This window comes from Lingula anatina, chromosome 7 (genome assembly GCF_051362555.1).
Source record: "Lingula anatina isolate TDL-2025a chromosome 7, LinAna3.0, whole genome shotgun sequence".
NCBI classification, from domain to species: Eukaryota; Metazoa; Brachiopoda; class Lingulata; order Lingulida; family Lingulidae; genus Lingula; species Lingula anatina.
Genome location: NC_141773.1, coordinates 18,055,065 through 18,068,326, shown reverse-complemented (window position 1 = coordinate 18,068,326; position 13,262 = coordinate 18,055,065). Strand labels below are relative to the sequence as shown.

The window sequence follows — 13,262 nt, the reverse complement described above, 5'->3', positions numbered from 1 at the left end:
AAAAAGGAAGGTACTCGGCTGAGTAGTCAGTTATAAAAATATGACGAAAATATCAAATGCATTTTTTTTATTTTTAAACATATTATCTAGCAATTTAATCATGCGAAAATGACCAGAATACACATGTATAAAGGCATTGTATTTTCCAACCCTTCATGGCAAAATTAAAAAGAATTATAAATTTGCTTTTGGCAGGAAATATAACCACCGTGTTAAAGACACAGAGGGTAATAAAAAAACTCAAAACTTTTCACATCTAAGAAATTTATTAATGTGCAGGTGAATATATATATATAAGTAAAGAAACAGTCCATTAAAACTAATCAATTAAGCCAGAATTGCCTATAAAACTAAAAAAGCCTGACATATTTACAACAATTGGACAGGTGAAAGCATTCTCTGCTGGAAAAATTTAAAATGATATACAGTAATAACGTTGATCTTCACATTCTCCTCAATACCAATTGTACCATTACTTATAACGTCCCATTTTCATACAGCTAAATAAGTATTAGCAAATGTGCTGTTTGGAATGTCACACTTTCATAACATAAACCTCGTAAGTTGTGGTCCTTAATGATCTGAGCAGAACACATACATAGATACATGGTTTTAAAAATGTGGGACTTTCACAAGACTGGTATATTATATCTACTTCTCAGTCAACGTAACAATTATAGAAATATAATGGAAATATTCATTTACAAAACTTGAGAAAAGGAGAGAAACAACCTGATGAAGTATAAGAAGAATATGAAAAACATCAGAATGACTTGGTTGTAAAAAATAAAGCTAACACCGTCAAGAAAAAGTTAAATTATCCATCATAAATATATATGGGCAAGCACTAACATATATATATATATATATATATATATATATATATATATATATATATATATATATATATATTCATTACTTAGAAAATCTGAGTATATAATAAAATCACACACACCAATGTATAATTTCTCTTAAAACACCCAAGTATATAAATATACCACTCGGTAACCAACCCCTGGTAAAATGCTACAAAAAAATTGTAGCTTGACAATTAAGGGAACACTTCTGCATGCAATAAGTGTTACCCCTCTTTTACTGAAAAAAAAAAACCTCATAATTGTTCCCTTTTTGGTTGGAAAACCAAGCAGTGGACGATATATACATAAAGCACAACTACGGAGTAAATAAATATACAAATAGACTACTTAGTGACCTTGCCTAATAATTCAGGTAAGCATCAAAGTATTAGTATACAACAAGACTTTACAGTGACAACTAAAACCTTAAGGCACTACTAGGGTCTCCACACCTTGCTCACCAGCTACATGCTTGTATTGTAACAATAGGTGGTGAGGGTTACAATAACATTCACTAGTGGGCTTGAATTGGTCTTAAAGTGCAATTTAAGTTCACAAATAGTCTTACTTGATCTTAAACCATGAGTAAGACTATTTCTGGTCTAACAGCCAATTAAATTGTCTCCCCTTACACATTCTCCTACTGTGAGCAGAGGTGTCCTCTATTGTGAGGGGAGGTATCCCCTATTGTGAGGGGAGGAAACTGCTTGACCACTTAAGTAGATGTTAGATCATTTTTGATCTTAAAAGCAGTTTCAGTCAATTTTAAGACTACTGCTGTAATTTTTAAGATCGTGTAAGATCACTTGTGAACTTAAATTGCACTTTAAGACCAATTCCAGCCCACTAGTGATTGTGAGAGAATGGTTGTCATATGGTTAACATAAAGCTGTCATATCCAGTATCAAATATCTTTGATACACTAATGCCTACATACATCGGTATGTAATATGCTATGCTTTTGTCATGATTTTTAGTTGTTTTACAAACAAAAAAAATTAATATTTGATGATGGTATGGAAAATTACCTTCTAAATTTGCAAAGCACTCTGTGCTTGCCACATTCATATTTTATTGAGTAATCTATTTCAAACTTACAATGACTTAAAATATGCTTTAATAAACTTTACATAAAGTTCACTAAAATTTTGATGCAAATAGATTACTCCAGTAATTCCCTTTTATTTGATTCTTCTTAAAACATTCTTTGTATGCGATCACAACTTTTTGTAATAAGAATTTTAGCTAAAAATAAACAGTACACATGAGTAACCCATGATTCAAATCATTGAGTAAAGGGATCCACTTAAAAAAGAGACACTAAGTGTCATGCAGTGGAACATAAAAAATTTCTTAATGTAACAGTTCAGTGACAGAACATTATTCTTACAGAGTTAAAATTTGGTTGTCTCAAGAATTTACTCACACTTACATATATTCTGTCAACGTATAATATGTCCAAAATAAATGTCAGTTATCTCTTAGCACATAATAGACCATGTTGAATCATGACCTTTTGGCCCTATATGTAATAGGCACCATTGGGGCACAGCACACCATATCTCTATTTTATGACCTAATACAAGTTCTGACATAAAGGGTTCGTTCACATGAAAAATCTATTTTCTAAAAATCTATTGGCGGTATCTTGTGATCAAGGTTTGTGCCCTGAATACTCCACGTCTTAATTACTGGCAGTGCAAGCCAGTTACACCCTGAGCTTCAGAGATAACTTGACACTAACCTCTTCACAATAGCCTATCTTCATCGTGTCAAGTTACCTCTGACCACATTCGATTGCCCCCGCCGCCCGCCAATCAAATTTAAAGCCCGCACTCAATGACTCATTGAACGATCTAGCCAATGAACGCGAACGAGTCAAAGCGCGCTTTGTTCAAATCCGGACCAATCAGAGATAAGGCTCAATATCAGGGACTTGACGTAACCTGTGGGCAGCACGCAAAATACATCATCCCTCAGTAGATAATGATGCAGGGCCTCAAACTGCTCTGGTTTCAATTCCGATATACTCATATTTTGCAAAGAATCAAGAGATAACTTAACACATTATTTTACGTAGTCACTTGTAGAAGACGCCATGCTTTCTTTGTGTACGGTTATGCACTCGGCACTACTCGGATGTCTCCCCACTCGACAATAACTTTGTTGTTAGTATGGAGCTTGCGGAATCAGCCGAGGATTACCGATTGACGGCCAACCAATCAGCGTTTTCACCAAACTTTGGTGAAAAATTTTGAAACTTGGATTCGATTGGCTTATATAAACTAGGTCAAACTATTTTCGTCAGAGGTAACTTGACACGATGAAGACAGGCTATTGTGAAGGGGTTAGTGTCAAGTTATCTCTGACGCTCAGGGTGGCCAGTTACTTCCAAAGCTGTAATTAATTCTCAGCTGTGCTCGGAGGAGATTCTGACACCTTGATGCATGCGCAGTATATCTCTAAGCTGTGGAGTTCATCAGTTTAGTTGTGATGACTCAAGCATACAGACGCATAATATGGCTAGTGGTAGTGCTTGTCGTTGCACAAAATCGACAAACACATTTGTCAAAGCAACTGTGACCGCCATTTACTTTCCAACTTCCAACTGCACATGCGTCAAGGTGTCAAGGTATGAGAATCTGCTCCAAGCCCTGGCGAGAATTAATTACAGCTTTGGAAGTAACTCGCTCGCACTGCCAGTAATTACGCCGCGGGGTATTCAGGGCACAGACAGTGATCACAAGATACCACCAATAGATTTCTAGATTTTTAGAAAATAGATTTTTCATGAGAACGAACCCAAATATTAGAGAAGTTAGACTGGGTTTTCATTAACCTATCGAACTAACAAGATCGATCAAACTCGGAAGGAATTCTTGCTACATTGGATTCAGTTTAAATGGCTAAAATGTCTATCTCACCTGCTGAAGCTGCTAGGGGATAATTAACTTTCATGCATGCTTAAACTTAATTTAGTGAGAAACCCCTGGGAGGTAGATTGATCCTGCTAGTATGATAGGGTATGGTAATGGCCCTTTACATTAAAGGATAAACTCGACTATTCTTTAAAAGAATTAATATGAACATCTTAACTTCTCAAGGGCAATTTCTTACAATTTTAAAAGTCCTAGACAATTCTAATTTTTTTCTAATGAATCATGTCATAACATTAAATTTTGCTTTCATTAGTTGCGCCTAGAATCAGTATCTGAAGTTACACTGACCTTTTCTATTATGATCAAGACCTTGTAATATCATTTGTGATCTGATTTTGCAGATTTAGACCACTACAGGTGCACTATTTAGGGAGTGTTGATGAATATCTTTTACTAGATGTCTCTATCATACTTGGGATTACCGTTACACCATGAAAATCGAGGGAAAAGTACAAATATCAGGAAAATTGACACCCTTTGTTTAACCAAAAACTTGAAAACTTGACCAACATTAAATCAAACACTGAACATTTTAAAGTAATAACAAAAGAATAGCATAAACATTCCTCATTGGACATCCTCTGGGGGGCACAGGGATCACAGCAAAAGCAGTTTAAATATTAAGTGAAAATCCCCCTACCCTAGATAGTTCACCCTTGGACAATAACATCATAAAACTGAGTACCAACCATTAAAAAATTAATTTTTAAAAAAATATGATATGAAGATGTGACCGAAAAGATAATTTTACTTATCATCCTTTCAATTAATTTAGCATCCCTTGCTTTTGTACTACCCTTCTGATCATGATGCTTTCCTCAATGATATATATATTACCAGGATCTTAGGCTCTGTTCACAACTAAGTTGCTCTGCGGATTGAGATGCAGATCAAATATGGCACAGAGCACTTGAAAGCATGCCAAGTAATCCCCTTAAGGCCCCTATTTCACACAGACCACGAATCCCACGAATCGCCAGGAATTGACAAATTTTAGGATTCGTGAGGATTCCTGAGATTTTGCCAATTTTCTGGACTTATTCGACATGCTCACGATTCACTTACGATACAGGTACGATAGTGTTACGAATATTCGTGGGATTCGACTGGAATTGTGAGATTTTGCCAATTTTCTGGTCTAATTCGACACGCTCTACGATTCAGTTACGATACAGGTGCGATAGTGTTACAAATATTCGTGGGATTCGGCTGGAATCGCACGAATATTGTCCAGAAATTCACTACGATTTTTTGGAATCGGGAGTTCGTGGCCAAAACTATGAACAGCTCAAAATTTTTGCCACGAATTCCCGATTGATCAAGAATTGCAAGAACTTACTATGATTATATACGAATCTGTTAAGAACTTCACGAACTGATTACGATTCAACCAAATTTTCAATTCCTGGCGATTCGTGGTCTGTGTGAAATAGGGGCATCAAAGTTTTTGCCACCCATTCCTGTTGGTCAAGAAGTGCAAGAACTGACTACGAATATATACAAATCTGTTAAGAACTTCACGAACTGATTACGGTTCAACCACGAATCGTGAAATTTGTCAATTCATGGCCATTCCTGGGATTCGTGGTCTGTGTGAAATGGGGGCATAAAGGAGTCCCCTATGTAATCCTCTGCCAGTGCAAGGACGGTGCACATGGGAGGCAGGGAATCCATTAGGGGATTGCATGGCATGCTTTTTAAGTGGTCTGCACCATATTTGATCCATGGCTCAGTCTGCTGATAAACTTGGATGTGAACAGAGCCTTATTGTTGTAATTAGTTTGCTTACTCCACCTGTGCTTGATTACATAGAAAGTCAGTATGTATACATAATAAAGACTATTGTCAATTTCTTTTGATCAAACCATGATCACTATCTTCATATCATGCCTTAAAGTCATATTAAATTTAGGGAAAAAACCTGTATGTGAAAATTCAAATCAATATGACCCCAAAACTGTATACAAATATTGTCTGATGTGCCATGTTATATACAAAATTTTTGTTCTAAGTGAATGCGTGCTTCACGGATGAGCATCACAAGTTTTTATGGAATAGAAAATGGTTTTAAAAACCTACTGCTTTAAGGTACAAGGGAATGCAAACAGTGAAGCTTATGAGCATCAAACTGCATTCCCATAAACTGATTGTACTAGCTGGATTGTTCTAACTCTGTGGGGCTTTTCGCTAAAGTCATTTCAGAGCAATCAGCTTAATTGTCTGGCATGTCCCTTGAGTAACTAGGGGGGAACTGACTTTCGTTAATTACCCCCTAGCAGCTTAAGTAAGCTTGCTACTCATTTAATCCACTTACAACGAATGCAATTTAGTTGGAATCCTCGCAGAATTAGAAAGATCCAGCTACTGTGACGGGTTTACGGAAACATTCTCTTAGAGTCAGAAAAACATTCACTCTTCACATATAATTTGGTATATAACATGACATTCTTGTCAATATTAGTATAAAATACAGTTTTTTTTTTTAAGAAATGTTGTAAAGAATATAACCCCATTCCCATAAACCCATTGAATTGATCTAACTCTGCAGGGCTTCTTCCTATAATGTACTTTTAGTGTAATCAGCTTAATTGTCCAGCATCCCCCCATTGAGTAACAAAGGGGTAATCAACTATTGTTCATCACCCCTTAGCAGCTTGGGTAGGAGTGCCAGACATTTAAACTAAATGCAATTCAGTGAGAATCCTTGCAGAGTTAGATCGAAACAGCCAGTCTGATGGGTTTATGGGAACGCGGCATATGGTTAATATTTAAATGCATTGCCATGACCCTGTGCCCTTTGCCAGTACAACAACCTTATGTCCCAAGTCTCTCTACAGCTCAAGAAAATGCTGCTTTTTACAAGGCTGTGTACAGAACCCCAATGCCCTTATGTCCTAAAACCATAATCTTTTTACTCAGATGCTCCAGGCTTGGCCTCTGCACTTAACTGTAATTTAAAAGAAAACATCATAAATTTGCTGTTAACTTATAAAATATTTACTAGGCAGACAATATGCAAGGCTGGCTACTTGACCAATTTATTTATTACATTTTTTTATTATTTTATTATTTTTCTTCTTTTATCTTATTTCTAATCAGAATACACCCATTGCCTGAATCTCCAACTTTAAGGGTACTTTTTAACAATTCTTAAAGAAAAATCATTACGGATGGAATTATTCATTTTAATTAAAAATATGCATGGTAAATTCTTTAAGCAAAATTAACAGGTTGTTAAACTAGCATCAACACTGTAAACAGAGTTGGTGGGCAAATTTTATTTTTACTTGTTTTTAGAAGCACACTTACGTTAAACTTTTCATCCACCAAGCCCTCGTAATACGGATCCGAGGAAAGAGACTTCACCCGAGTTTGGTCCCCTAAAACATACACGTCCAATAAACAGATTGCATCACAGTAAGGTTCTAAAAGAATGCTCTGATCAGCTAAAAACAACTTTAAATTTAGACAAAAAAAGGTAATCTCATGAACTAACTTGTAACAGCATCCATCCATCTATTCACCCATATGTGTATCCATCCACCCAGCCACCCTTACAAATATATCTACCCACCCATCCATCCATATGCGCACCCATAACCCTATTCACACATCCATTTACTTATAATGGCAATGAAACTCTGCATTTCACCACATGTTAAGATTTAAAGCTAGATAAAATAATCTTTCAAAATGGATAAGGAGATAGCTCAATATTTATGTGCGTTTGGTGGATTTTCTAAACATGACTGCATCATGGCATGACAAGTTTCACGGCAATCAAACTAATTTACTTCAACACATGTGAAAAAAGAACTTTCACACAAACACACAGAAATTTGCAATTGGCCTGAGAGGCCAAACCAGCAAACAAACCTAGAGCAAATGTGACTGTCTACTTTAAAGTTTTTTTTTGTTTAAACAATAGGGTGCAGGCCAAAATTTCCTCACTACTTGCCATGTGGGGCATTAAAATGGTTCCTAAGAGATCGACAAGGCCACATTAATTTATTAGTGGGCCAGTTTAAGCACCCGTTGGAGCAGAGAGCCAGTAGCATTGACCAGTGCACTAAGGTTTGCACATTGAACAAGAGATGTGCACAGTTACACAGATGCCTTAAATGACTTTGTTTAAACCTGAGGCAAATAGTGCCAATTTCTAGACAATTTCTAGATCTGTAAAGGCACTGGCAGAAACTGTAGGCAACATGAACTTTTTTTCAATATCAAGTTTTTTAGATTTACTATGAACCCCCTCTAAAACTGGGCATTACAAGCATAGTACAAAACAAATGTACCAAACAGCCCCATCCTTTAATCTGATCAAACACAAATAATCCCACCTAGACAAAAACTTTGAAGACATACCATCCTCTAATAGTGGTTCTTCTTCCTCTGGTTTTTCTGGTTGCGCCCCAACTGCCAGTTCAGGGGGGTCTTCAGGCACATACTTCCTACTTGTCTCACCCAGTTCCCAAGGTTTAGCAGCTGGACGGGCTGACCTGTTTTGTCTAGACCCAGTGGAGGAATCTTCATTTTCCTGGACACTTGTATTATCATCTTCCATACTTCCCCAGGGCTCTGCAGCAGTTTTGACTACCTTACTGCTCAGTTCATGTCCCGTGGTGGCTGGAACTGCTTCCACTAAGTTCTCCTGTTCCTGGGGAGTTTCTTCTAGAAGTTCATAAATAAGCTAACATCAGACAAATACACATTGAGGAATTCAAGGTATTCTTCACTAGAGCAAACTTACCAATGATCCAAATAGATGTATATTTCTAGAGCATAAAGGCTTATAATCCCTCTTAAATATAATCATTGTACTCAATACCAATTATAATAACTTATTACATTACTAGCTGATTTATTTTAATAACAAACAAACATCATACACACATTTATATCTATAAATGATTTCTAGTGACTTATGTAACTAACAGTATGACTGACAGTATTACGCATGAATTTCATTTCTTGACAAAATTCAAGTACAAGGATGATAAATGTATTCACAAAATACAAGGGTCACCCATATCAATAATGGAATTCATACCATCCTTTTGGGAGTCTGGATGAGATATTATCTTCACATCAGTCAATGTGACATCTTTTTCTGGTGCTGCAAATAAATCAAGATTATTTTTTAAAGCCTGTTAATGAAGATAATTTTCATTTCTTTGAATATTCAAAGTTGCCTTCATGTTTAAGTAAACATGTAAACAAAATAATAAAGCACTTCATAATAATAATAATAATAATAATAATAATAATAATAGGAAGAATTAACTAGATAATTTACTAGATAATTCAGTGTCAAATCAGGAATTAAATGGTAAGCTTTTTAGTGGGTCACCATATTTGATCTGCGGATCTGATAGTCTGCCATACTGAATGTACTGTAAGTGTTTTGCATGGTGCAGTGAGAAAAGGCAATCATGGAACTGGGCATTTCCATGCACGTGAGGCCTCCTACAAGTAATAAAATCATCCATCAAATTGTTACCTTTTTTCTGCCTCTTTTGCCAAAAACACACTGCAAGGATAAATGCCGCAACTGCCAAGATGCCCATGATTGGTCCAACAATTTCCCAGAGGAAGCTATCTGTCACCGAGTCGCTGGGATGTACTTAAAGCAAAAAACACAAAATAAATTGCAACTAATAAATTACACTCCATCTAAATGTTTTCAACTTGTATGAAACACAATCTTTGTATATAATATACCAATTGTCAAATTGCAAGACTTAAGTGTCCTAAAAGTGCATAAAATATTACATAAATACTTCTTTTAACCAGCATTTTACTCTTATTTACATATTTCTAAAATCATTTCTTATTTTCCGGAGTCAAGGATGATACATCATACTGACAATAATAATAATAATATTCTTTAAATATTTAAGTTTAAAAATATGCTGCATTCCTATTTGTAAATGAACATGAATTACTTCCACTTAGTTCTAAATTCTGCCTTTTAATCACCAAAATTAACACACAATCATTACTTGGATACATGTGGACAGGGCAGACATCCTCTCCATCTTGTTCAAAGCAACCGTACAGGAAAGAGTCCTTCTTTAAGTCAATGCACTTGCTCTCAGGAGTCAAGTTATTAATATGTCCACCTAATGTCTTATTGCAACAAAAGTTGCACCCCTTGCACCTGAAATGAAGGAAAAGGCCTATTATTGAGACTTTGAGTAACAAGTTGTAAGTTTGCTGAGCTGTTATCAGAGGTGATTGTTGTGTCACAATCAAAAGCTCTCCTCAGACTGATAACAGTTGTGTCAACCAACCACCAGGTGTCGCTGCAATCAACACCAATTTGCCACATGAGTCAGTTCCACTCTCCTTTCCAGAGGTTGATGTTACTGGTTAAACTGATGTTAGTCAAGGCAAACTTAAAGGTAAAATTAACAATTAATATATATATTAGTTTTTTAACAATATATAATACTACATGTACTAATGATAACACACTTCCCAGAAAACTGTCTAACCCCGTCTTCAAACTCACCAGATTGATTAATTACTCTCTCCGTGTCATTTCTTATGTATACTACTAGTATGCCTGTAAATTTACTTTGTGCATTTTGCTCTCCATTAAAGTTAATTATTTCCTTGGTAAGCAATTTTAAAATTGTGACATCAATTGGTCCAAAGTGTAAACTGAAATTTGTACACACCTTGCATCCATTTGAAAAGAAGCAATCTTTAAATATGTAAAACATTTCTTTACCTTTGCATTCATATTCTATAGTTACTATAAATTCTACTTACGCATCATAGACAGAGTCATATGCTTTATAGAGGCCACAATTGTCAACTGCTGCACCGCCACCTACTGCAGCAATATGAAAGCTCATCAGGCACAAGCCAACCTGTGCACAGTTCAGCATCTTTGAAAAAAGAAAAATGCTTGTTAAAATGTACAAAAAAAAAAATGCAATGTGTCATTCTGATGCCTTGAATCCTTTTTCTATATTTACTAGTATCTTTTTATTTTTTTAAGTGTTAAACTTTAATTCTATCCGTCTTGTCTCTTTGACAAAGGCATATACCATGTATGTCTGTAAATGTCCTAATCATACAATTATGTCCAAATATTAAGGGAAGCTTATATCTTTCTCAATTGGAAATTACAAAGATGACAAATCCTTCAATTTAAGTATCTCTATTGTTATCTCTTTATGTTTTTTTAATTAATATTACTTTTTAAATTTTTTTTAAATGCCAGGAAGATTAAGGCAGTCTTCTAGTAAATGAACCAGTGTTGCCAACTTGTGTCTTACAATAATACATCTTTTGTCTGACAGATTTCCACCATTGCTCATAAAAGATTTTATTCTCAAATGCGATGCAAATTAGAAAATCAGTTTTATTTGTCAAAAGTTATATATAAGTACAAACAAGGCGTTATTTATCAGCTACATAAGCAGTTAACCTAATAGTTGGTCCATCGATTTTTGTAACGTTTGAGTTGGTGACAAAATCCTGTTCATGATATCATGTTAATTTGAAGTTTAAAATTCTGCATAATACAATCTTTGTGTCAGATGCAATAATCTCAGTACATCTTGTTATTCATGGTCAAACCTTTATTCTATGCATTATTTGAATATCTGTAGAAAGATTAATTCAAGAGGTATTATACCTCAACAAAGTTAAATTGATGGAAAAACAGTATTTTTACAGAAATCCTTAATGCGTTGCTTATTGTTTATGACTACAACGTCCCACTTTCATGATGAGCCATAGCAAAAAGTAAGACACTACTGAAACGTGGACCTTCTAACTCACTTTGAATGCCCTGCAGAAACTCTGTAATTAATATACTACTCAGCACAGGATTCAAATGACAGTCCAAAGGTTCATTAGTAAAAAAAATCATAACATTTTCATCAGTTTTGTAATCAAGGGTTTGCTGGTCTGAATGTTCTATAGTGAACATTTGGACCAATGAAGCTTTGGCCTATTGCTACAGCCCACATCAAAAGACTTCTCATTTATTTAATAATATGAGAATCTCCAATAAAAATAAAAACATGTTACAATATACCATATAATAAGTTCTTGGGCGAGGCCTATTGTTTAACTTCATTGATATTTTGTAAAGTTTGGATGCTCAAAACGCCAGAGTTATCTAGTTCTCATATCGAGGCACGATGTTTTGTTCGTGCGCTTATTCCTTTTTACAGTGCTGGGAATTTCCCAACATCATCAACTGGCTTAGACTTGAACTTGAAGGGCGAGTCTATAGTTTGTGTTGATTCTAAAATCTAAACCAGGATTAGGGCAGTTTCTCTTCTGCATTAGAAATCATTACGCCCACCTTAGAAAACATTTGTGTTTAAATTTACCCATTCAGCAACGACAGGAAATAAACCTACGCCAATCCCCGAGAGCTTCGATAAACACATCCTTTCCCGTCAGTGGCCGACATAAAAAAGGAAGTAATGCGTCGAAAACTATTGTCACGTGAAAAGTACTTCCGGGTGAATTAGTTCCATCACTGATCTGATCAGTAATCGAGCTCCACCCCCACCCGCCCCAATAACTCTCTCTCATTTCTAACGTTAATCAAAGTAAAGGTTTGTGATGACTGCGGTCATTGTCTTTGCTGTTCAGATAAATTAATTTATTTCATTTAGCCCCGAAGCTCTTTATCCAATGAGATCACATCAAAATTTCACCCCAGCTCTGTCCGCGGGAGTTTTATGAAAAAAATATTGTTAAGTTAGTAAATAAAATGCAAAACTGTTTTTATTATAATAGTGAAGAAATTGTTCAAAGTTACCACACAAATCAATTAAGAAAAGATATAGAGCACCCAACAGTGACATGGTGGTGGGGGGGGGGGGGGGGGGGTGGAGAGGGGGGCGGGGGGCATGTCGATACTCCCCCGCACTCACCCCTAGTAAATTTTTGCATTATGCGCATCGATAATACCCCACACCAATAGATCCCTGCATCTAAATAAATACGTAAAATCAAAACCTTCCTCTTTGAATAAACAGTGTTTTAATTCGACTGGCCATAGAATTAAAAATATTAAATTCGTCTACCGCCCATGTTATGGGGCAGTCGCCACTTGTTGACCAACTTATCAATTTAGTTTAGCCTAAGCTTCGCAGGCCTTGGTGTACGTTACCTGAATTTTAAAGGGGCTCAAAAGCCTTCATTGTCTAATTCTTCATCATCAATATAAATCGAGGTGCTCTGTATCGCAGCAGTGATTGAATTACAGTAGGCCTAGTAAATGTTATAGTTTTCACTGCTGCGAGATGAAACATCGCCCATTTTTGTCAACGATAGATCTATAATTATATCCTTACCCTTTACTTGCTTAACAGGGCTAGATGTGGCAAAGGTATAGTCCTTCACCAAGGTGCTTATTGACGTGGCTACGTTCTCCGGTTTTATATCTTTATATAGTTTATTGCTGAAAATATTTTATGTCTTATCT

At 35.7% G+C, this 13,262-nt stretch overlaps 1 protein-coding gene across 3 annotated transcripts; it reads right to left on the bottom strand.

Moving 5' to 3' along the window:
* Positions 1 to 4,170: 4,170 nt before the first annotated feature.
* LOC106151668 (uncharacterized) lies at positions 4,171 to 12,252 on the bottom strand. 3 transcript variants are annotated; one of them, XM_013525032.2, is made up of 8 exons: positions 12,187 to 12,252; positions 10,577 to 10,695; positions 9,802 to 9,959; positions 9,300 to 9,422; positions 8,850 to 8,915; positions 8,165 to 8,470; positions 7,106 to 7,176; positions 4,171 to 6,743 (listed from the first exon to the last, which is right to left on the bottom strand). In XM_013525032.2, the coding sequence occupies exons 1-8, from the start codon at positions 12,214 to 12,216 to the stop codon at positions 6,708 to 6,710; spliced, it is 909 nt and encodes a 302-aa protein (XP_013380486.2). In that variant the 5' UTR covers positions 12,217 to 12,252; the 3' UTR covers positions 4,171 to 6,707. The 3 variants fall into 3 exon arrangements, with proteins under 3 accessions (XP_013380486.2, XP_086873419.1, XP_086873420.1); XM_087017293.1 differs by having other exon boundaries at positions 12,157 to 12,232; XM_087017294.1 differs by having other exon boundaries at positions 12,129 to 12,230.
* Between the last annotated feature and the right edge of the window lie 1,010 nt (positions 12,253 to 13,262).

Excerpts from the sequence above, each read along its gene's own strand:
- LOC106151668 (XM_087017293.1), bottom strand. The coding sequence starts at position 12,216 with ATGTGTTTATCGAAGCTCTCGGGGATTGGCGTAGGTTTATTTCCTGTC. Across the intron at positions 8,471-8,849 it reads TCCAGACTCCCAAAAGGATG|AAGAAACTCCCCAGGAACAG; the intron begins GTATGAATTCCA and ends ATGAACTTCTAG. Across the intron at positions 6,744-7,105 it reads TGGTGGATGAAAAGTTTAAC|TTAAGTGCAGAGGCCAAGCC; the intron begins GTAAGTGTGCTT and ends TTTAAATTACAG.